The 25,899-nt window shown below is 38.5% G+C and overlaps 1 protein-coding gene across 10 annotated transcripts in view; it reads left to right on the plus strand.

Annotated features, from left to right (window-relative positions):
• The window catches only part of LOC108551429 (SNF4/AMP-activated protein kinase gamma subunit), a 100,429-nt gene that overhangs the window by 68,135 nt on the left and 6,395 nt on the right, over positions 1 to 25,899 (plus strand). The window contains exons 1-2 of one of the 10 annotated variants that reach the window (XM_017905600.1): positions 13,137 to 13,246; positions 17,516 to 17,989. The exons of 8 other annotated variants lie outside the window; for them this stretch is intronic. In XM_017905600.1, coding sequence (XP_017761089.1) covers positions 17,815 to 17,989 — 175 coding nt within the window. In that variant the 5' untranslated portion in view covers positions 13,137 to 13,246; positions 17,516 to 17,814. Of the gene's footprint in view, positions 1 to 13,136; positions 13,247 to 17,193; positions 17,212 to 17,515; positions 17,990 to 25,899 lie in introns of those variants that run through there. One more of the 10 variants, XM_017905601.1, reaches the window with a different exon arrangement.

The following is a 25,899-nucleotide window of genomic DNA, read 5'->3' on the forward strand; positions in this document are numbered from 1 at the left end:
CCTCCTTTTCTCCCGGAACATCCTTCATCGCGTTGCCTATCAAATTTCAAGGACACGTTTACATAACACTTTTCAAATTTAGCAAATTGACGTTGAAGGGGAGTCGATAAATTTTTCTCATCCCTAATGGAACACGCTGTATATATAGCCCTGAGCAAGTACAATCGATCAATTACCAGGAAACGAAGCAAACGTAGCAAAGGGTTGGTATCGAGGAGACAAGGGTTCGTCGAATGATATTCGCGTATCCTGGCTGGAGTGAATCGAAAGCAAGTTTAAATGAAACCAGGAAGCGTTTGCCACGTGCTCGACGGATCTGTCCCTCGAAATTGTGGTACTGGGTTCTCCGGTATCGCTCTTACCCCACCATATCTGTGTCTAGTGGGTGGATGGAGTCGATCGATGAATTCCCGGGAGTCCAGCTCGCCCGCGTGCACGATAGACAAAGACGGAGCATCGCGGGCGGTCGGGAGTGGGAGAGAGAGGGCGATAGGTTGATTCTTGAATACGCGGAACGGGATGGCGGATGGACAAACGGAGAGAAAAGGGGATACAATGGGAACGTGAATCCTGGAAGAAAGGAAAGAAAATGAAAGGAGATAATAGTGGCTAGAGGGGCAGAGGAGAGGGAGAGAGATGTATGGGTAGACGTGGTACATGGAGAACATGCGGCATAGAGGGAATGTGGTCTAGGGGAATTTATTGCATTATGCAAAAATGGAGGGAGATAATAGATCCTAGTCGAAACGTTAGTTCCGCACGGAAAGATCTTGCTTCTTTATTTATAGAAAATAATAGATGCTCCTACTAGGTGGAAATAATTTTCTAGTAACTTTTCTAGTAACTTTATAGTCCAGGGAAGTATCACCTCACACAGTTATTCTTCAATTTTGTTGGAAATAATTATCTACTATTTTAAATTTAAAATTCAAATTTATTTCACAGGACGATACTTATTTTCAAAAATTTTGTTTATCCGTCATATTAACCCTTTGCACTCGAGAGTCAATTTACACCCTTCAGTCACCGTTTGATAAAATTTCGAAGCTCGATATTAATTAATATATCAAATTTAAAACAATGTCACAGTGTGCAAGGTATCGAAATTAAATAAATTCTACGTGTTAATTATCTTACGATTTCTTATTTACTGCTCAAAAAATATCATCAGATTATTATGGAAGAAAATTTTTCAACTCGTACCCTTCTTTAGCCAAAAAGTCGTCGAGTGCAAAGGGTTAAATGTAGCTCCAAACATTGTCGTAATTTATATTTTGAATTTAAGTAATTCAAGTAGTCACTTATTTTCTGGTAAAAACTGGCGTCGAGTCCAAAGAAGTGCAAAGGATGAATTAATTAGAGGGTTAATTAACACGATGCACGATTTCGCTGTACCTAAGAAAGCCTGTACCTCTGTCAAAGTACACTTGGACGAGGTGCGGCGGTCAACAGGTGAAACACGGAAACACCTGTGACTCCTAAAACCCCGAAGCGTGGTGTAAAGCCGGGGTTCCTTTTTATTACTCTCATAGACGGAGCATATATCCGACGTTTGGAGTTCACGTTTTACGCTACGTAGCGTGGCGTAGAGTACACGAGCCGACGTCTAAATGGAGGGATCACAGAGAGAATAAGGGTGGCAGGGGTTTTTCGGATTATGCAGGGTAGAAGACAAATCGTGGAGCAAGAGGGATGAAATGCGAGCTCTCTCCAAGGGAAAGGATAAGCTCTGGCCGGTGCAAGGTCGGCGAGATTGCATTCTATGACGCATTCGCACATTTGTATTTGGGTCTAGGTCATGGGGCGGGGTGCGTTCGATATTACGGAAACTCGAGTGAGGCGAGTTAATGGAATTTTTCTACCGCTTCATCGGTGTATTATCGAAACGTTGTTTCGGTACAAGTTGTTCAAGATTCGAGGGATAACGAGCTTCCGTTGTATTCGATGGTCGATGGAAAGGTGAAGGCGCGTCATAAATGGCGTTTCATTCATCACGGGAATCTGAATTACTTTCGCTGGTGTGAACGGTGAGGGAAATTAGGAAAAGTATGTGTAGTTTGTTTAGAATTTTCGTCGTTCCTTTTTATAGCAAACACGTCGTTTGTTCTTAAGTTTGTGCTAAAGTTTATATAGATATAAATAATATAGGACGATATTGGTGGCGTGACTAAATTTCACCCATAGTTTCCAGAGAAACTTTTAATTCCACGTGAAATTAATATTTCTGAATATAAAACAACTACTTTAACTAACTTTAGTTAACCTTTGTTAACCGAAAGCGGCACAAAATCGAACGTGTCGTGAAAAATGTACAGTCAGTCGTAAAAATATTTCGATGTACCTATAATCTCTCTTTCGTGTCCTAAATCCTAAATAACACGATATGAAAATTGATAATTAATTTAAAACACGAATTATATAGGTTACATTGATTATACAGATTATATTAATATAATATAGGTTATATTGATTACATATATTGTACAGAATATATTAATTAACCAGTAATTAATATAGAATAATATTTTAGAAGCGTAACGAGTAATCAAATTAATTGTACACGCGAGCGAATGCTTTCACGACGGCCAGTAGAACCTCCACCATCCCCTCCACCACTCTAGCTATAATCGCGTCGCGTGAAGCGCGCTGTACCTTCGTCTTTTCCACTTAAAACGATTAAACTTGTGCGCAGTGTGGTGTAGCTCGATCGGTAAATATATATATATGAATCTCGAGTGAAATATGAAAAGCACAGGAACGTATAGCAGGGAATAAAAAGTTTTAGCGATGCTTTATCGTAAAACAAAGAGTCGTTGGTTCGATGGTGGAAGCTGTTCGAAGAAATGTCGTATTACTCGCGGCACGTGTGTACATGAAAGTCGTTCGAACACGTTCGAACGTTTAAGCACGATTTTCTACAACGATGCTCGCTAAGGGAATGCTTATTTATAATTCAACGATATATAGGTCGAGGTCTGGGTTGTAGCCATTGGAAAATCGACCGATGTTCGAATTTTACCAGCCGATTTCTGTCGAGCTCAGACGTATCAGGATCGAAGCTAGGGTTGCTTGATAATTCATGCTGTCATGATTTAACGTCGCCGATGGAATCGAACTTTCCAGCGATAATAGTGTACGTTGCTTTAAGCCTCTTTGCCTTTTAGCATCTCGGGCAGCCAGTCGAGTTCCAACTTGACCCTAATTTCAGTTTCAATTCCTAAACTGATGATGTGTAGGATCAGTCCGCGAGTTTGTGTGACTTTGGTTATTTTCAGATGACGGAAACATGCGAAATTAAGATTTATTTTCATCTGCAACGTGCTCGTTATTTCGAACGATGCTTACAATGAAATTTCCCACAATGGACATGATATATTTGGACTAATAAAGGCACCATGTACGAGAACCGATGGGCTGACCTTACGGTACCATTTTAGATTTCATTATGGTATTTAATAGGTTTGTGGTATGATGATATTGGATTTAGCATAGCTGACGTACCAAGATATATTCAATTTATTTTATTTATCTAATCGGTATTTCAATTTTTATCTATAATATAAATGTAGGGATATATTTGATAGGCAAATAAGGAGGAATAAGGATATTATTTAATTCCAATATATTTTATTTATCAGCTAAAGAGGCTTAACGTTAGAACTACCGATCTTTAGTGGGCATCTAACTATAACGTGCTCAGATTATCGTAATTTCAAGCGGTATGATGAATATGAGTGAACATATCGATTACAGTTCTTCCTTAATACGAGTTGATACCAATTTTATTCTTAAAGCACGTGTGTGTGTTCGGTGATTGCAAAAAGGAAAATTCTGAGACCAGTTATTTTGACTGGGTTGGTAGTTTTAGTGTTAAGAGTAAAATACAAACTAAAAGATTAGACTATACGTAATTCACAATTGCACGTCAACTCTTCGAACTGTCACCGACTTGACTATAGACTATAAACACAACGTTCCTCAAGAAATTTGGTTCGTCATTAACCGTTGCCAATTGCGGACGACTTATTGACGATATACAACCACTGTGTGTAGCATATGTAGAATATGTTAAATTGTAAAAGGAGAAATTGAGAAAAGGAGAGACTCCAAATTTTTGCACTCAAAGGTTCTTTTATTTTAGCGAAATAGCAATTCGAATCTTCCCTACTGTTCAACAGACGACATTTTTACGGTAATATAGAAAGGAATTGCGTAATAATAAAATAGATTAGTAATACTGTTTCATCTCAGTGTATTTTATGTTTCGTTAAATCGTTTTAATTTAATATTCAGTATTAATTTTCATATTTTCGCCAAGTGACGACTGAGAGTTGTTCCTCGGGCACAAAGGATTAATTTCGTTCTTCCTTTTTATAATTTAAATACCACGGAAGATGCAAAATGGTAATATAAATGGTATTAAAAAAACTGTAAGATTAAAAATGATAAATTACATAGGAAATAATCAGAAAGAGGTAGGAATTATTCGTGGAAACGAAATGAAAACATTCAGAGTTTCAGTCCAAAGTTGATGTTTTTCTAATTTATAAAACATTTTCGAATGGAAGTTTATTTATGGAAATTGATTGATATTTATTTACCGTGCTGAAGTAAACACAGGGTGCATAGAGAATTTATCTTGGAAACGAAGCTAACGAAAATTCCTTTCGTAAATACACAGCAACTTATTTTTATACTCAGATTCGTCAAGAATTCTGACTTCGTTGCAAACAGCATAACTAGTATCTTCAAAATATTTCTAACTCTTATGCTCGTTGAGTAGGACTGAAAAATTAAATTATAATGTGACGACAATTTGCACGACCAAGCTAATTACTAATTGCTAATTACTAAAGTAATTGCGCGTTCTGATAATTAAAATTGAACCTCGCATCGTCGTACAATCTGTATTATAAAAATCGATATACTCCCTGAATTATAACATGAGGAAGAATTTACCAATTCCCTAGAAACAAACTAAGGTTGATAAAATATTTTCTTTCTCTCTTGAAAAATTGCTAAAATTCATAGAGTCGTTTTTGGTGCATATTCTTCATGTATAATCACGCATCTGCGTGCAATGAACCTCTTTCATATTGTTGGATGACTTAAGATTCGTTGGCCCTTTGTCACTAGAAGCACCTGGCTGATAAACGCAGGCCAATTTCAGAGTGCAAAAACAAATTGACTCATTCCCACTTTCTCTAAGGACCAATGGTCATCTTCACTCCCCCAAAAACTAACATTATATTTGAGCACCCAGAAAATTTGCGAAAGAACAGTCTCAGTACAGTTTTCAGTTCAGTAGTCAGTTCAGTCAGTTCCAGTTTCAATTTCTGTTTAATTTTTTCCTCTCCGCCGACTTGTATTTTTCCAACGTTAGCTGCTAGAACCCATGTTGTATATTAAAATCCGGGTTCCAACAATGTTACTAAAAGAAAATTTGCTCTCCTGCTATATATGAGCTGTTCACTGCACAGATCGATTAACTCTTCTTTTTGAAAAATCTTAAATGTAAAACGTTATAACTATACCAAGTGCTTTGACATTTAAATTTAGGATTTTTCGAAAAGCGGAGTTAATCGATTTATACAGTGAACGGCTCATATATTGTTACGAGATTTTCATATCTACCCGGTATTTGGCTAAATAAAAAGAGCGGATCGTAAATTCAAGGAAGAATAATCCAGCATCTTCCAAAATGTTCGGATAATCGGTTGTTTACTATAAAAATGGATGTCTCCCACCGAAGTTCAAAGTAGAGCTGTCAACCTTTCAATAGGGTTAAATCTTTTCAGCGACGTATTCGTTGGAAATCTTCGGCAATCTAGCGATGGAACTTGAAGAAGAATTGTAAACGCGATTCGTAACAATATTTTCAAAGAACGTTTACTCGTGAGGGGGTTAAATCTCGTCGATCTGTATGCTGTCCTTTGTTCGTTTGGAAAAGGTTTCCAGATATGAAAATGCGAAGCGATTGGCAAGATGGCGCGGAATCGATGGCGTAGAGCATTGAATGTATGATGCAAAAGTCTCCACCTGTTGCAATTCTTCGCCGCAGACACGATGTTGCATTCGTATTCTCGTATAAATTCAGCTTGTTTTGGTTTATGGTCGAGACGTGTTCGTCGATGGCTTTCCTGGATGAGCGGTTACCGCTATATTCTTGGAACCAACTATTCCATTTAAATTTCTTTCAACATTTCATCCCAGGCCTGGTAGAATATCGCGTAATAATAATCATGATAATGCTTATTATCGATTAACTGTCACTATGCCCACAGCTGTATTTGTTACTAGACGAAGGCAATCGATAATTCTAGAGGCATATGGAATTCCGATCAGACGTGTTCGAGTGATTAGTGCTTAGCTATTTTCGGAACACTCTAATTTATCGCTTTCCGTTAACTCGTTACCCGTTCAGATAAAGAGAAATATTCGAAAATTAATCTAACGCTCATTTTTAGTTTCACCGTCAATTTCACTAGCCTAGGGAACCCTATAAAGTTAGGGTTCTAAACTCTATAGGGATACTTAAGTGATTTCTTAAGGCGCATTTTTATCGTGCTTGTTTCTATAGGAAATAATAGTAATAATAATTATTTTTAGTTTCACCGTCAATTTCACTAGTCTAGGGAACCCTATAAAGTTAGAATTCTAAATTCTATAGGGATTCTTAAGTGATTTCTTAGGACGCATTTTTATCGCGCTTATTTCAAATAAGAAATAATAGTAATAATAATTATTATTATTATTCTCAGTTTCACCGTCAATTTCACTAGCCTAGGGAACCCTATAAAGTTAGAATTCTAAATTCTATAGGGATTCCTAAGTGATTTCTTAGGACGCATTTTTATCGTGCTTATTTCTATATGAAATAATAGTAATAATTATTATTATTATTTTTAGTTTCACCGTCAATTTCACTAGCCTAGGGAACCCTATAAAGTTAGAATTCTAAATTCTATAGGGATACCTAAGTGATTTCTTAGGGCGCATTTTTATCTAGGAAATAATAATTGTGTAATCTTCTTTGAAATTAAATAATGATCATAGTAATCTTTGAATTTGACATTCGTTGACGGATACTTGAAGAGTCAAATACAAAGGCAATCGTCGCATTAAATATTAAATGAAATTAAATTAACGATATATTTTTAGGAGTCGCATTTTTCATGCGAGTTTTCCAAGCTTATAAACTGTATGGTTCGAGTTAGAATTTAGAATGACCATTTCGTGTATAAAACTCTGTATCGTCTGTTGATATTTGTTTTGAAAAATTAGTAGTCACGCTAATGTGCCACTACTATATGTCCATTCACTTTAGATACACGTGTATGTTTCATCCTATACTCGTGTGAATTATTTTCAATCTTCGCGATTCCATTACCATCGAACGATTTTCTGTTCTTTCTCTTTCTTTCAACGTCTTATTTCATCACGAATTAAATGTTTTCTATTTTCTCATTCGTTTACACGAAAAAGATGAAACGCGTGGTAAATCGATATCCGCGACCCCAATTAATTTCGAAAATGCTTAATGTCATCAAGCTTTCATATGCCTCTCCAATTTCCTTAATAACCTTTTCATCGTTGCCATCTATACAAACAGCTTCAATTGCTTCGTTTCTTTGTACGGGCAGTTTTCATTAATAATAATCCTATAGATGTTACGAACACGCCTATCCATATTCACTGTTTGTACCAACTTTTCACCCTTTCCAGCATGAAACTTAGCGAGCCTCTGTATAACTCGTCAACTCCGACTTGCTTTCAGAATTCGAACATTCTAAAGGCTTGCTGCAATTCCTCCTTCAATTTTTTTCTTTTTATCGAAATTTAGAGTAGCTCTCAGGAAGATCGAAATAGTACTGTTATATACTTTTAAGTAAATATATGAATCGAGCAGTAAAGTAGCATCATCTACAGTTCGTTATTAGAATGTACATTAACCCTTTGCAGCCTAGAGGGGCGACCCTCAGACGCCATTTTTAATCGGATTCTGAAGATCGATGTTAATTGATATATCAAATTTAAAATTAGAAGTAAACTATAGTTAGAAATAAAATAATTCTACTTATTAATTTATATACGATTTCTTATTTACGGTTTTAAAAATATCGTCGAATTTATGGCAGAAAGTCTTCGAATTACTATTTTTCTGTAACGACAAAATCGCCGAGTACAAAGGGTTAAATTATATATTATTTTCGAATATTATTATCTTATTATCTTCGTTAGCTTGTTATTATCTTCAAATAATTTTTAGCATCGTGATAGTTACGTTTGCAAAATAAATAAGTAAATCTCACGTATACAAAAATTCGGTATTCGCTTTCATCGATGCAAAACTTAAGGTCTCGTTTTCAATCTATTTAAGGAATGAATTAATCGAATAAACCTATCTCGCATCTGATCTAACATCACTCGTCTCTTTTACCCCATATAATATTAAGGACAAGTCCAAAGTCATTTTCTTCTCCGACTATACCACTGACATAACTTTTTAACGAAGCTTTCAAGAACCTCTGTTTACGAGACACTTTTCTAGTTCTCTATAGACCAAGTCCGGAAGCTCTGCACGGAAACTTCTAAGACACTTTGCTACAATTTGCCATTCCTTGTATAGCAATTACAGTTGGCATTTCTAACGTTATACCAGTGAACATCATCATACACGCTTGTCAAGCCATAGAACATCGGTTCTTCCTATTTCGTTAACACTTAGCCAACCGATCAGGGAGATCTCCCCATTTTAAAGTAAGCTGGTGTCCAACCGATCGGAGAGATCTCCCATTTTGACCTTAGCAACGCGTTTCTCGTTTTCGGTTATTCCTCACACTACCTCCATTTCGAGTTGTTCGCAATTACTGACGAACTGCTTCTATAAAGCACAACGTATAATAAAATTCATCAATTTTTAAGGCCCCTTATTCGGGTTGCCTAACGCGGTGGAAACCGTATAGTTCGCTCTGGGGCGTACGGTCGGCTAAGTGTTAACATCGAACCGTCTCATTTGCATCGATTACCGAGTTAAAATAGCAAAGAAGAGCCCAAGGGTCCAAGTACCGTAATCTTCTTACTTAGAGGGCACAGCAGGATGCAAGTGGACTGTCGCGTCGCGTCGCGATCGAAATTCTCGTATTTCCGACGGGTTGTAAGGCCGTCTCGCGACTACGACACGTGTTGCCCGCCAAATTAATATTGGGCAACTGTTTAACTTGCACGAGCGGAAAAGAGTCGTATCTACGACGATCGACGTTTCGAAAAGAACCGTGGCGTGTTGTTGATTTGAATCGGTTAGACGGAGCTTTTGAAGAGAACAGTGTCTCTCAGAGCTCGTACCGAAGTGTTTTAGAGAGAACCCGTGTCTCTCAGATCTCGAACCGAACTGTTAGGAGAGAACCCGTGTCTCTCAGAGCTCGTGCGGAAGTGAATTCCTCGATCTTCCTGAGATCGGTCTTAGGAAAAATCGGGAGTTCGCCAAATATGATTGGCTGTCTTTGACCAAGGGCGTTCACTTGGTTCGCAAATCGGTGACCTTGGAGAAAGGGAAGGTTCCCCCAAAAAGCAACGATAGTGGAGGAAACCCTCTCCTCCAAGGTGGGGTACCTGGGGTTCACCCGCGCGCTGGTGACCCCATGGTCGTTTATTACCCCTAGCGAGGGCCTGAGGCTTCCAACGTGTGCGGACCACGTGGAGCCCTCAGGCTATTGTCAGCCAAGTCTTAAGAGCCGTCGCCTAATTTCGTTAAATTAGGGATTTCCAGGATTCTCGTGTTCCGCGACACGAGAAGTCAAAGAAAAAAGGTAAAGCATTCAAACATGCTGAAGGCATGGAGCGAAAAATTCCGATGCCGAATTGTTCGACCCTAAGACCTGGCTGTTGGAAGACCGTAACGGGTCTTCCTTATTCCACGACGGAACATGGACTGTGTTAATAAACGATCGGGACGATCTTTCACGTAGTGGCCACGGGATACCAACTTCTGGTCGGATGTGCGGTTTAACTTTAGCTCGAGGGGTTCGTTAGGGTTGAAAATTACTGAAACATCGTGGAACAGAGAGACACCAACTCTCTGCGTTAGATACAACACGGATCGTTAATGAACTGTAATGCTATTAGCGAAAATTCACAAACTCGCTTTTAACTAGCTTAATCGTGCAAACTGCAATTTTGCTCTTCTTTTATTGTCTTCCTCCTTTTTCGTCCTCTTGCACTGCGATGATGATTTTGGCTCCAGGTTTCCTGATCTTTTTTAGCTTATTATCTTGCTTCTAGATAGACAGGGATAACCTTTATGGCTATTCAATTTTCTTCGTACCCTTCAAGTTTAAATTTATAAATTAGAAAGAAAATATAAATGTATTTATTTGTGTGGTACTTTTATCTGCCTGTATGAAATTTATATAAATTTGAGGCTATTTGTTCGTGGTGGATGAAATATTAATAACAATATGAACAATTCTTTATTTAATTACAGAAATGATCAAACACATATTTTAAGTTTAAATATAATTAATTTATCGCAATCACATGCTCGCACCATTTTTCGCTATTAAAACTCAATTGCAACTGTCGATATGCCAAATCTTTCTCGTTTTGTTCTTCTTTCATGCATTACATGGACATACTCAATCATTACAGGCATACTCATTTATCATAATAACCTGAATCCATTAGATATTGCCATCCCATGCATACTTGTTCCTACTCGTCCCTTTCTTACATACATCATCGCTCCTTTGTTATATCAACACATATATATTTAACACTAGATTTGCGGAACCCGCCAATTTGACGGAAGGTTTGCTCTAATTATACCATGATAACAGATTTAGTTTTCTTATATTAAGACTCTGTTAACCCTTTGCATTCGGGAGGTGATCTTCAGTCACCATTTCATAAAATTTGGAACATCGATATTAATTAATATATCAAATTTAATGTAATTTAACAGTGTGCGAGGTATCGAAATCAAATAATTCTACAATTCTATTATTATACAATTCTTTATTTATTGCTCACAAAAGTATCGTCAGTATTTTAGTAGAGAATCTTTGAATTTTTAGTCTTCTCTAGCCAAAAAGTCGTCGAGTGCAAAGGGTTAATATAATATATAATTGTTTTTAAATTAAACTAATCGTTAAAAAAAAGGCACGTGGTTTCCTTTACCTGTCAATTTGACAAGTGTCCTTAGAAATAGGTATACAAATAGCGTCCGTAAACCTAGTGTTAAAAATCTATGTAACCATTACTACACTATAGCATGGTTCCAAAAATTTGCTATAGTTTTTCATAAGTTCTTCCTACCACAAATAAGTTTGTTATTTATCTGAAATTACATTTAACGTGTATCAACATATATAAAGTTTCTACAAATCCAGGAAAACTTCGTAATTTTATCATAGTCTATACAGATATAATATAGTAGTTATCTAAAATCGAATGCTTCCTAGGTGCACAATTTCTCGCAATTAACCCTCTGCACACGAGAGGTGACCCTCAGTCATCATTAGATAAAATTTCGAAGATGGATATTGTAGGATACCAAAAGAAATCGCGAATCGGCTATTGCCAACAAAAACAAATTGTAAACCGATCGATATCTTCTAGAAGCAAATCGAAAAGTTATTCTATATAACAAAATTAAGTTGCGCGACTCCTCTACGGGGAGGCGAAGCGTAGGTTAAGGAAAGCATAAAAGCGTGGTCCTTGACAACCAAAACAGAGTCCTTGGAAATCGGTTGTGACCAGCACAAGCGTGAGTCGCTTGGTGTTGGAAAGAGAGTTTTAAAAGAGTGCGTCTTTGTGTGTTTTCGTTATCTTGGTGTTCTTTCCCTAAGTTAAATCAGTTTACGAGTTTTGAGTTTGCGTTATTGCGTTCCTGTTCTTTCGTGAATTTTCAGTGTCTCAAGACCAGTTTCTCCATCCTGCAATATTAATTAATATACCAAATCTAAGATAATGTAACGGTATGCAAATAATTCTACGTTTTAATTATTACTCGATTTCTTATTTACCGCTGAACAGAATATCATCAGCTTTATGACAGAAAATTTTTAAACCCCTACTCTTCTTTAGTCAAAAAATCGGTGCCTGAATTATTTTCGGTTTTTCGTTATTCCCGGAATCTGCGTGTCGCCTTTTAGTTCGAATTTAGCGAAGGAATTCGGCTTGGAGGTATTTCTGCAGCCGCGTCTGCTCGATTTTAAGATACTCCCGAAATTATTCGTATCGCGTTGCATAAGGAACGATAATCGTATCTCATCTCGAACCATCCTCTAGTTACTCGCTTTCCAAATATCTTCACTCCGTCTGCTCTCTATTGCGCGACTCGTTGTAATTTAGAACCGGCTAGAAAATAATCAGCACGTATCATGTAATCGTGCAGTCCACCTACGATTTACCCTCACACAACCCTAGCAAAAATAAGAAGCGTTTAAATAATCCAACTGTACGGAAAAACGGAAACAAACATATTCTCGTAGCCCAAAAATAAGCCCCAGCGAAAACATGTACCTAAAACCAGTCACACGTATATATCTGAAAAATCAACTAAATAGAAACACACGCGGGCGCGTGCGCATACCCAAACAGAAAGATGAAAAAATAAAACGGGATAAAAATGGAGGAAAATATGTGAAATGGAAAATAACCGAGGGAAGAGAGAGAAGCAGAGATGAAAACGCATAGCGCTAGTAAACAAGCGGTTTTTACCTTGAAAATACTCGTAACACGCGAGTAACGTCGTAAAAGGTGGAATTGGCCAGACGAGCCCCTTGCTGGTAGATCGCCAGATTTACTCGAGCATCCCGAGCGTTGCCATCGACCAGGTGCCTCTACGGACCATCGATACCAACTGCACCCAATCTGACCGAGACACGTTCCGCTCCGGCGACGAAAGGCTCGACCTAACCCATCCACGTATCTAGCCATCTCTGTTTCCCCTAATTAAAGCAAGTTTAATAGAAAAGGTCCGAAACGGAAGAAGCAGGGATCTCGGTTGAATTTTTTCTTGGCAAGAACCCCCGGCTTTCGTGTGGAGTTATTCTTGGCACGATCGTCCATGACGATGACGAGCATCGTCGATGAGGTGGTGGTCGGCAACAGAAGGAAGACGCGGAGTAGTCAGAGACGGTTATTCGGTTCGCCAGCGACGGAACCGGCGAACCTCGCGGCGCGTCGGTCAAAGGCGATGATTATCGGCATCGAAGTAACCCTGTCGCGGATATAGAGTTGTCAGGTGAAACGGTGGTTCATTAACACGAACTCGAGAGCCTAGAAACTCTTTCAGACGCGAATGGTCCTTTAGACCTACCTCTTCCCTGGTCACCGGCCACGACTCAACGTGTCGGACTGTCGTTTCCCTTTTGCAAAGTTCCGAGAAGTTGTCGTACCTCCTTTGACGCCTTGCATGATAATCGAGGTTCCATCGAATGTAGATTCTCCCGAGATGTCAGATTTGCTTGCACGACTTCGCTAACTTTGCAAGAGACACGAAGGATCTTGAAGGATCTTAGAGAAGTGTAATATAGCTGGTACACGAGTTTAAGGAGGCTTTTTATAGCGCGATATTTGGGCGCGTTGGGTAGATGTTAGCAGGATGTTTATGTATGAGCAACGTGGATCGTGAGTGATAATTATTGTCGAGATGGGTATCTAGAGGGACCTATTGGTGCAGAGATATCGCGATTAGAGTGACCACCTTACGCTTGGGCATGGGCCAACTGTCAATTACCCGTCACGTATCCGAATGATTGGCAATGGACGCACCTCTATTTATACGTCCTGCATCTGCGACAACGTTTTGATATTGTACTCGTGAGTTTTTACGAAGATCCACAGCTGAAGATTCGCGGAATCTAGCTTCATCTGCTCTTCGGATTTTTCGTTGAAAATTAATTTCATTCCTAAACGGGGATCAAAGATCTGACTCTCGTTTGATGGTACGAGCAAATTTTAGCGCTGACTGCATCCACTTTCTTCGAATGTTCATTCTACGCCTGTACCTGCAGCGTGTACAGCCGATCCTAGACTATAAATAATCGTCCTTCCTAAATCAGCCTATCCTCGAAAATTTGCAGACAAATTGCCTCGTATCTGTCGTGTTGTTCCAAAATATCTGATGTTTCCACGATGTATTAAATTTGAGAAATGTGAAATTTAATTTCGCTCCTGTCTTGCCAGTTTCTCGGCTTTAATAATATTAAGCTAGTTTCGTTCCGAATTCTTCATCGAGATTTTTATCTGCTCTGTCGGATAAGGTGGAGAGAAGGTAATGACAACGTTGACAGAATACCACGAACATCCACGTGTTTCCGTTGTCTGGTAAGTCCCGCAAAGAAGTTGTTATCCGTGAAACGATTCGCGCCAACGATAAATTTGGATTCCTGCCGTAAATCAATTAGAGCATCGGTAAATCTTTGAGACACTGTACGAACAGTTGGGTCGTAATTTAAAAGGCTCTCTCTGCGGATTCGAGATCCATCCAGCTACCTTTTGACGCGATTCAGCCAACAGCTGAAGTGTCACCGGCCAAGCGAATCTCTATTTCGATCCTCGGTTTTATCCGTACCCGCTTCAATTTATTTCCGACCTCGATAAAGTTTTGGTTAGGAGCACGAATATTCTGATTTTTAATTCATCTAATTCTTACTCCTACTGGTGGTCGAGATTTTTTGGCTCCATTTTCTTTTTCGGTTCTATCGGAAATTCATTGGTACGATAAAATTTTTGTTTTAAATTTTGCGCGGTTTTTTAATAAATTTTACAATTTACTCTAATTATAGCAATTGTGGATATTGGATCAATGACATTCGATTCTTTTTGATTTTCAATTCTTTTTATTTTTCGTGTATATTAAAATTTGTTTAAATAATTTCTTTAATAAACTTTAGAACTTTCGTGTGGCTATAGAAATTATAATTATTAGACTGTTGACAGTAGGCTTCTTTTGATTTATTGACATTTTCTAGATCCAATTCTTTTTCATGTTTATCGAAAATTTGTTCAGGGAGTATAGTATGATTTCTTTTAGCGAATTATTGTGATTTTTCGATCAATTTTACAACTTCAGAATTGATTATAGGAATTTTATCTATTGAATCAATAACATTCGATTCTTTTTGATTCTCAATTCTTTTTCTTTTTCGTGGATATTAAAATCTTTTTAAGTAATTTCTTTAATAAACTTTAGAACTTTCGTGTGGCTATAGAAATTATAGTTATTAGACTATTGACAGTAGGATTTTGTACTTTTTGGTTTATTGATATTTTCTAGATCTCAGTTATTTTCTATGTATATCGAAAATTTGTTCAGGGAGTATAGTATGATTTCTTTTAGCGAATTATTGTGATTTTTCGATCAATTTTACAACTTCAGAATTGATTATAGGAATTTTATCTATTGAATCAATAACATTCGATTCTTTTTGATTCTCAATTCTTTTTCTTTTTCGTGGATATTAAAAACTTTTTAAGTAATTTCTTTAATAAACTTTAGAACTTTCGTGTGGCTATAGAAATTATAGTTATTAGACTATTGACAGTAGGATTTTGTACTTTTTGGTTTATTGATATTTTCTAGATCTCAGTTATTTTCTATGTATATCGAAAATTTGTTCAGAAACTATAGTATGATTTCTTTTAGTGAATTATTGTGATTTTTCGATCAATTTTACAACTTCAGAATTGATTATAGAAATTTTACGTATTGGATCATTAACATTCGAATTTTTTATCTTTTGTTTTATTTTTGTTGCTTCGTGGTTGTCAATGTTTGTATTTTATTACGTTTGTTTCACCTTACCGAGTTACATTTCGAGATCGAAGTAAAAAATTCGGAGTGAAATTTATTTTTGGGAATCTATCTGTTCAGATTTAATCGCAGATAGATTTAACGTAAGCGTATTTCATGTAAATTTATCGAATTCCTTGTCGATAAATTTTCTGCTCCAGAAACACCTGTGCAAGCTCGATTTCTTGTATCTATCGATTACCTGGATATCCATTTTTGTTCGCGTGTCCTTGAGAACTTCTTTTTCCTATGATGAAATTGCATCAGATATTCGATACGTTCGACGTTGCACTGATGAATTAGATTTCAGCCCTTGTGTTGGAGTTTCGTGCGTGTAAAAGACCTCGCTGAAAGAACACGAATAGGAGAATAATGCGATATAACTCTTCCTTCCTCCAAATATTAAATAACAATAAGAGAAAAGTAAAAAAGAGAAAACCAGTCTCGACGTCAGACCCAGTCTGACTCTCTTTTTCCTTTTCGTGCGCCTATCGTGGAACATCATAATCCACGTAATTGACCATAATCGAGGCCAATGGAATTCAATTTGTGCCCCTTGAAACATCCTTTCTCCGCGTCTCGACATTCCTATCGCCACAAGGCCGCGGGATTAGCGAGACCAATCTTCTCTTAACACTAGAACTACCAACCCAGTGAAAATGACTGCTCCCAGAATTTTCCTTCTTGCAATCACCGAACACATACACCTGTTTTAAGAATAAAATTGGTATCAACTCGTATTAAGAAGGAACTGTAATCGATATATTCACTCGTATTCATCGTACCTCTTGAAATTACTATAATCTGTGTGCACGTTATAGTTACGTGCCCACTAACCCTTTCGCGGTACGGAAAGGACGGTCGCGGTTATACATTCCTGATACGAGGAAGTTTTTCACAAGAGTGGTTTACACTGCAAGCTACGAAAGCGTGTTTTGCGGTATTCATAGTTAGGGGTAGAAGTATCTTCGGTATATACCCCGCTCCCAATATTCCGTCTCCAAGGGAGAGGTTGGCTAAATGCAGTAGTGCTGTCTCCTTTTGTCCCTCTGATGATGGGCTGTTGTTCCTGTAGTGCATAGCCTAGTGGTATCCCCGTGGTCGTCGTTGCTATAGATGGGGTAGCAGGTAGAAGGACGACGAGAAAAGGAAGGGATGCGTTTCATCCCGGGCCTGCTAGCGGACTCATCAGTAAGGCTTGCTTAGCAGGCCCTGCCTTAGACACTGGAATACTTAGGTGTCGTGGGAACTTCTATTTAAGGGAAGTCGAGGCTTCACCGTGGACTTGTATGAATTTTCATTCGGGTCGCGACAGTCATGGGTGACGTTTCGTGGATGCCGCCAATAGGCAACGGTAGTACCCAGAGAACGTATCATGGCCGCTGCCAATGGGCGGCAGTAGTACCGAAAAGGTTAAAAATCAGTAGTTCTAGTGTTAATCCTCTCCAACATTCAGGATATTTTACCAAATTCGCCTGACAACTCGAAAATCCACTCGACCACCTACAACTTAAGAATTCGAGTCCTTCAGAGTCCATATTCGGTCCCCTTCCTAAAGTGGATCTCACTGACCCCCAAAAGTGAATCTCAAAGACTTCGAAACTCAAATTTGTTCGAATATCCAACGATCGTCAAAGAGATTCTCAGTTTTCCCAAAATCTCGACCTTTCTTTCCAATCTATCGATTATTAACCCAGTCTCGATACTCTTCGCTAGACATAACCTCAAAATCCCGAATAAACGTCTAAGGACGAGATCATAGATAAGACCCAGGAAGAAGGAGTGAAAATATGATCCAGAAGAGGCATAAACATAATTAATCAAAATTGCCGAGGAACAAGGACTTGGTTTGTGGTGAAGGACTTCGAGGATGACTTGTCGGGGATGAGAATTGGGCGAGAGCGTGATCCAAGTTGGCAGTGAGTCGATAGCCAGAACTCTGGAGGCGATGTCATCGCGGCAAGGGTCGATAGCATGGGCAAAGGTCCGGTCACGGGAAGTGACGATGGGAAATAATGCTGGCCCTGCATTATTACTCGAACGCTAAGGGTGTTGGCGGCACGTTGAGGAGGGTCACGGCTGCCTGGTGGAGCCAGGACGATGATCCTGTTTACTCGAAGGATCTCATCAAGGAGTTCGAAGTGGAGAATCCGCCACTGGAGAACGAGCTCGCCTGGATTCTCAAAAAAGGTATTTCCCGTCCGACCTCTGACATTTCCCACTCCCCTAAACGTATTTGGTGCCGAGTGTCGCTTCAACAGGAGTTCGGCAGTTTCGTGTGCAAACGTTGCCGTTGATGGAGTTCTCGCTCGCGTCTCTTGCGAATTCTAGCGTACCGTACTGATGGACGAGGTCTCTCGTTTCGCGAGAAAATGGAGTTTAAAGGCATTCGCGATGGGGAAAGGGGATTTCGCGAAATGGTTTTCAATGGACATAAAATGGAGGCACGAATGGAAACATTTTGGTGCAGTGAAGGGACGAGATTTTTCGTGGTTTCATTTTTGGGAAAAAGGAAGATACGTGCCTGTGATTACGAAAGTGGCCTAAGTCACTTATATTTGCTTCCGAAGTATTAACCCTTTGCACTCGAGAGGCGCTCTTCAGTCGCCATTTGATAAAATTTCGAATTTATGAAATATCGAAATTAAATAATTCTACGTGTTAACTATTATACGATTTCTTATTTACTGTTCGAAAAATATCATCAGCCTTATAGCAGAAAATTTTTCAACTCGTAGCCTTCTTTAGCCAAAAAATCAAAGGGTTAAAAGCTTCGACGTTTGAATACGTTATAAATTGCAAAATTAATTGCGATAAAGCTACGAACTTAATCTAACGATTCGATTCTTCACTGTTTTGTAGAAAATAAATATATTTTATCGTAATATAAATGAATGCGACACGAAATAAATAATAAAATCGTTCCTTTTAAGTCGATGACTTAGACCACTTTCATAATTATAGGCACATATAAGGCTTCTTAACTTTGCATTGAAGCGAATTTTTAGTTTTGACGAATGACACGTGTCGAGGATAAAAATAATGGAATAATAAATAGGATATGGTGGTAATGGTTTGGCGGATCGTTGATGTATCTGACTATAGAACTATTTGTTTTTGAAGTCATCAGAGGGTTGCAGCTGCCTTTAACGAGACTAGTATTGACTTTCATCGAGATAGGAGTGTAATTATATTTATTCATATATCAGTATACATTATACATCGTGTCACCGTAATTAATATTATTTCTGTGTACTTTATTCAGTTACGTATTACATATTGGCTCTGTAGTAATTGATATTCAAGGAGGTAATTTAATTATTGTCGTGCCATAATTGCCACGTAATGGTAGCACAACCCTGTGTAAAAGAATATTAATAGGTTTGTATCAATGGGTCTAAGGTGCAAAGATATTAAAATACAAATCCATTCTAATTACGTAATGTCGAGTCATCGAACAAATTACACACCTGTCACTCAATTCTATGATTTCAATTTTTGCCTCTGCAAAATAGAAGAGTAAAAAATATTGCGTAAAAAGACATTTCCAAAATTGAAAACACGAAGACCAATATTAACCTTTTGCACTCGAGAGGTGCACAACCCCCTTAGTCGCCATTTTAATCCGATTCTAAAGATCGATGTTAATTAATATATCAAATTTAAAATTATCCAACGATACGTGGAACATTGAAATATAATAATTCTACGCCTTAACTCATTTGCATCATGGCTCTACTTAAGGTGCCTTGTTCAGGCATCAGCGACGTTCAACTGACTAGCCACTATCACCGCGCGCGTATTAGCACCCACTCATAATGGCAGTTAAAAGGATTTTCGCAATAAAAGTAAAACTTGTTAAGAATATAATGAACCGACGTAGACGAGATGCTGACAAAAGGGTTGAAACGTGATCTGTGGCATATGGAGAATATTGAGCAACTGGTAATTGAAAAAGTCAGCTCGCGGATCATTGCGCGCTCGGTGATAAGCGACAGTCGTAGTTCGCGGAATATTCCGCGCTCGGTGATAGACGACTGTCGTAGTTCGCGGAATATTCCGCGCTCGGTGATAGGCGACAGTCGTAGTTCGCGGAATATTCCGCGCTCGGTGATAGGCGACAGTCGTGGCTCGCGGAATATTCCGCGCTTGGATGTAAATGGGTTAATTTCTATACGATTTCTTATTTACGGTTTTGAAAATACCGTTGACTTAGAAAGTCTTCCATTTTACTATTTTTCTGTAACGAAAATGTCGTCGAGTGCAAAGGGTTAAAATAAAAATTGATTAATTTTATAATCTCGCGTTATAGACAGTGTATAAAAATCATTCCCAGATTGAACAAATTTCATGGAACTAAGACCAAAGTTCCCACCATAAAACGTCACTCGTTGATAAATTACACGTCGGATAAGGCAACCGCTCAGTTACAAAAGGAAAGAAAGATGGCCGCCATTAACGAGGAAACACCGAAGTAGAAAATTCAACTCGTTAATTGGAATCGTCGACAGATTGTAACGGCTGCAGGGGGTACAGTGTCGTTCCATTAGAGCGTAATGGGGTCCCATACAAATCATTTTAACGTCGAGGGTACGTTCGAGTTACGTCAATTTCCTGGCCAGAGAATCGACGTAATAACCGCGACGGTGGTCGTCATTTCGACTTTTCCCGGTTATATTTGATCACGCAAAACGAAAAACCGGAAAGTCGGTGTGACGCGTCTCCGAACGGTGAATCAACGCGATTCCATTTTAAGAACAAAGTGCAATTGAACGCAACATTTCAGGGTCGTCGATTCATGTTCTCACGTTGTACGTCACGTTAGGTCAACGATCGCTCGACCAACTCTTGCATATGCGAGTACGAATCGGTTCGAACGAGCATTCTTTGTCTAACGTTGCCAGTAGACACTCGAGTACCTAGCCTGCATTAGCACGTAGATGGCGACTCGGAGATTCAGGTTGCGAAAATGAATTATTCATTTTTCCTAGCGTTTGTACGAATTTATGAAAGTTTGTGTTAGCTAGTTGAGAGGTATTCATAGGTTATAAATATAGGAATATTAATTATTGATTTGGAAATTTACTTTTGAAATCAGCGCAGAAGGGGTAGAGGACGATTCAAAAACGATAAAAATTAATTATTATTAATATTGATATGTGTATTTAAAAATTTACTTCTTAAATTAGTTCAAGAGTAGTAGAGGATGATACAAAAATAATAAAAATGAATTATTAGTTTTATTAATATTAAATATACGTATATTTAAAAATTTACTTCTTAAATTAGTTCAAGAGTGGTAGAGGATGATACAAAAATAATAAAAATGAATTATTAGTTTTATTAATATTAAATATACGTATATTTAAAAATTTACTTCTTAAATTAGTTCAAGAGTGGTAGAGGATGATTCAAAACTCATGAAAATTAATTATTCTTATTAATAATGATACATATATTTAAAAATTTACTTCTTAAATTAGTCAAAGAGTGTTAGAGGATGATTCAAAAGTGTAAAAAATGAATTATTAGTTTTATTAACATTGATATATAAATTCGGAAGTTTGTATTAGTGCGTAGAAGATGATTTAGAAATCGTGAAAATTAATTATTGCTTTTCAGGTAATATTGAAAATTTATTATAATATATAGGTATAGATCGAAAAATATAAAAATTACTATTTACAAATATCGGTGTTGGAGTATAGACAATGATTCAGAAGTACACGAGTATAATTATTTTCCCTAATATTGTTATATCTCTGGTTCCATTGGGATTTGCATGGTTTAGGAAGGTTAAAAAATTTGTTAACCTATCTTTATGTCTACAATCAGCGATTACTGCTCTTTAAAACAATTTTCCGGAAAAAGAGAAAGAAATAAATATCTTCGTTAGTTCCTAGAAAATCTTCATTGATGTTTCTATAAAGCTGCTAAATAATGTCAATGAATGTCAACAATCGTAGAAGCAGATCTATGCGCGTCGAAGAAGCCAACTGAATTTGAAATTCCAACATATACCGAGTATTAATTACAAATTTTATTTAATTTTCATTTCTTATCTTGCCAATTCTAATTTTTATCTTCAACGCATTCATACAGTTTACATTTATAACATTTTCTCGTCTGTCCATAGCTAAAATCTTTGTTATAGTCACATATGCTCCTCGACGCACGTACATACACGTAGCGTAACGTTAGGTGCAATTTAATTTTAAAATCTACCTCCAAGAACCTGAAAGGCTTCTTTCGAAACGCGCCTTGATGCGTTACGATCATAGTTAAAGGGAACGCCGCTCTGACGCATTTCTAAACTCATCTATAATTAAAAGTCGCAACGTACATACACTCTCACGCTATAGACATGCACACGTGCACACTATCGCTATTAGATACATTTTCTTTTAAAATCAGCTGCTAAGATCGCGAACCACCACTAAAAACGTGTTTCACGCTGCAATTATAGGCCTAGCTAAAGAAAACATCGTTGCAACAAACTCTCTACGTTGATCCACATGTAATCAGAACACACGTGAAGTTATACCTTCAGCTAACGTCCAGTTCCATTATAAAATTTGCATTTAAAATTATGTTTTGAGATACGTCAGTTATTAACCAGGGAATGGGGAAATCAGTAACCCATTATAGTATCCTAAGCTTAATATAGTGTAACCTCTATTGTATGGACACCCGTTATGTGAACATTCTGTTATATAAACGTGCTATTAAATGAACAATTTATTTTCAATTACGGTACCCTGTACAAAGACGCGCAGTCTTTATTTTATTCCGTTAGTGCATATAATATAGGCTTCTGCTCTGATACTCCTTCAATTTCTACTTTCTCGTGAAACATCGAGATTTCGAAAATGGACGGTATTAAATATAAAGAAGGAAAAATTCGAAGCACGGTAGAAATTTTTAAATAAAATCAATCGCTTGCTAAAAATCGATTCTTTTGTATCAGCTCGAGCCTAATCACTCGCACACCTCTGCGCGCAGGATCTCATACTCGTCTCTAATTATATCACAAATTCGTCTATAATTAAACGCAGCGAGCATGCAACTTACGCTCTCGCGGTTGCGTGCATTCCACCTTAAAATTCGCATGCAGTGGCACCAGAAACTGCTCAGGGAACGACCACCGACGAGAGAACCACTGGTAGAAGAAAGCAGAGTGACGCGAAACGATCGTAGCTAAAGGGAACATCGTACTGACGAGTTCCCTCGACCGATTCACAGCCACTGTCTTGGTCAGTGTATTTGCAACACGCTCGTTTGATGAACGAACGCCTACGTGTACTGCACAATCTCTTCACCAGTCAGTAGCTTCATGATCTCTGCACAGTGTGGCGAACGTTTCGCTGACTTCCACTCGACCGATACCTTCTGACACGGTTCATGGACCATCCGTGCTCGTCAGTGCGTTTGCGAGTCGTAGCCTAAAACCTAAAGCCACGTATTCACCGCGCGACCTACCTAACTCACCGCCAGACCCATGCAGAAAACTCGTTCGACGAAGGCTCTACCGATTTTTACGTTGTCCATGGCTTATTACACGCTTCACGAGCCATTGCCTTCGTCAGTGTATCCGCGGCTCTCGTGCTCGGTGAACGGGTAATCACTCGAATTTATCGTCCGATCCCCTTAGCGATCAATGCATTCGTGATCTCTGGAAAGTTCCCGTGACCAAGGTTTTCGCTCGCTTTTACGTGACCACGATTTACCGGTTAAGGTTTACGGGTGATCGGCTTCGGTGAATTCGTGTTTCCTACTTGATCAGGAAGCAGAGGGTATAATTGGCTCGTAGGGCTCTCTTTAAGGATCGAACGATTCGTGGATTATTTATGAAGAAATTCGCTTCGTTTGCTGAACTATTACGCGAATATTTGTACGTTGCTTCGTTTGTAATACGTGAAAGTTGCTGGTGAGTTACATGCTTGTGTAAAAGTGTTGGGATAGGGGTCTGCGAACTATGGGTCTCTGTAAACTGGCGAATCTAGACGCCACTGTCAATAGAGTACTCCATGGTACACTCGTTGGCAACGAGCCTCACGGTTTACTACTACGTGGTTCACGGTGTATTCGCGTCTAATTCTTGATCAGAAAATAGAGCCTCTAATTCGCTCGTAGCGACTCATTTTACGATCAACCGATCCAGAGATACTGGTCTGTACGAAATATGTGGAAGTTATTTGTGAATTTCACGGATGTACCAAGGTGTTAGTTGCTCCCAGAATTGGTATTTATAATTTATGACTTAGTATAAACTGGCGAATTTAAGTGTGACCTGTAGACACTGTCACAGGATCAAGTCCTACGATTCAGTACGTGGTTTATCTTCGGTGTATTCGTGCTTCCTGTCAATCAGAGCCTCTAATTCGCCCATAGCGACCTCTTTAACGATTCGCGAATCAAGAAACTTCATTTGGTGACCTATTATACGACAGTTCATACCTTGGTCTGTTTATAACACGTGGAAATTAAACCTGAAGTATCGGTTGCTTTCAAAATAAGTATTTATAAATTCATGACCTATGACTCCGTGCAAACTAGCGAATTTACACACGACTGCCAATCTATAGACTCAAGTCCCACGATTTGTTGTGTAATTCACTATCAGTCTACTGTCTCTTGATCAGTAAATAGAGCCTGTAATTCACCCATAGTGATCCCTTTAACGATTCACGGGTGAAGAAGCTTCATTTGGTGACCTATTATATGACAGTTCATACCTTGGCCTGTTTATAACACGCGAAACTTGTTCCTGAAGTATCAGAAGCTGCCAGAATCGATATTTATCAATTTCTAACCCATGACTCCATGTAAACTAGCGAATTTACACACGACTGCCAATCTATAGACTCGAGTCTCACGATTTGTTGCGTAATTCACCATTAGTATACTCTTGATCAGTAAATAGAGCCCCTAAATCGCTCGTAGCGATCTCTCCAACTACGTCTAACGATCGACAGATTCATGGATCCCCTGTGAAGAATATTCACCTCTATTTATCAGAACCCCTAACTCGCTCATAGCGATCTCTCTGACGATAACCAGATTCGTGATCCTTTGACAGTCAGACACGTTTGACAAACGTTTGTATTCTCAAGTGCACCTAACCCGTGAAAGTTGCTCGTGACTTTTAGAGTCACGTGAAAGTGTCGGTTCCAGAATCGGTGTTTACGACTGATAGCACACCATAAACTGGTAAATCTAGACCCGACTCTCGACAAATAGACTCCTCGATGGTACACTGATCGGGAACGAGTCTTCGACCAATTATTCCGCGTAACGTGGTTCTGCGACTTTTTCCCGTGATTCGATTGCAGCTGTGTCGAGACGCAAGCTTCTTTCCCGTCGATGGACGCGGAAGCAAACCTGGATATTGCATTTCCAGTCGGTAATTGGATGACATTCGTACAGGAAAGGGAGAAACCGAGAATTCCAGCTGTTCGCTATATAGCCAAGGTATAACGAGATCAGCTCGCGTGTTAAGAAAAATTGCACGACCGACTCGTTGACTGAGAATGGATCGTTATGAAATCGTTCGTGTACCGTGAGGAACAGGGTGGAGGTGGTAGACAGCTTCCTTGGATCTTCGTAGAAAAATTACGTACCTCGCGTGTCACCGTTCTTTTTGACGTTGATCGTTGCGTTACGTAATCGCGATAGGTCGTGATCGATCTTCCAACGATTCGATAATTTGATGGAGCACTGGGTTTTGTTCTTCGTATCTTTGACGCACCGTTCCATGTCAGTAGTTGCGGTACGTTTCAGGTTGTGACTGAATTGTTAATTTTTCTTTTTTAATCCAGTTTTATTGTTCTTTGGCGGGATGAGCCCTTTGAAGTTGGAAGCAAATAATTTTATTTTTCGTTTATTCGTTTTCGCGTGTGGTGGATGAATTGAGTGGGACAGGAAGAGAGGATAGAGGTAAAAATGGAGTGAGATGTAACAATTATATATATAAGTATATGGGATATAATATGATAATGTGTGAATATTCTTGAGATTATTTTTGCTTATTTTTGCTCATTTTTGCTATCGCATCGTTTTTCTGCGTAACTTCCAATTTCTAACAATTTCAGTTTTTAGTA

This window comes from Eufriesea mexicana, unplaced genomic scaffold, assembly GCF_001483705.2.
Source record: "Eufriesea mexicana isolate 0111107269 unplaced genomic scaffold, ASM148370v2 scaffold4094, whole genome shotgun sequence".
Taxonomy (NCBI): domain Eukaryota; kingdom Metazoa; phylum Arthropoda; class Insecta; order Hymenoptera; family Apidae; genus Eufriesea; species Eufriesea mexicana.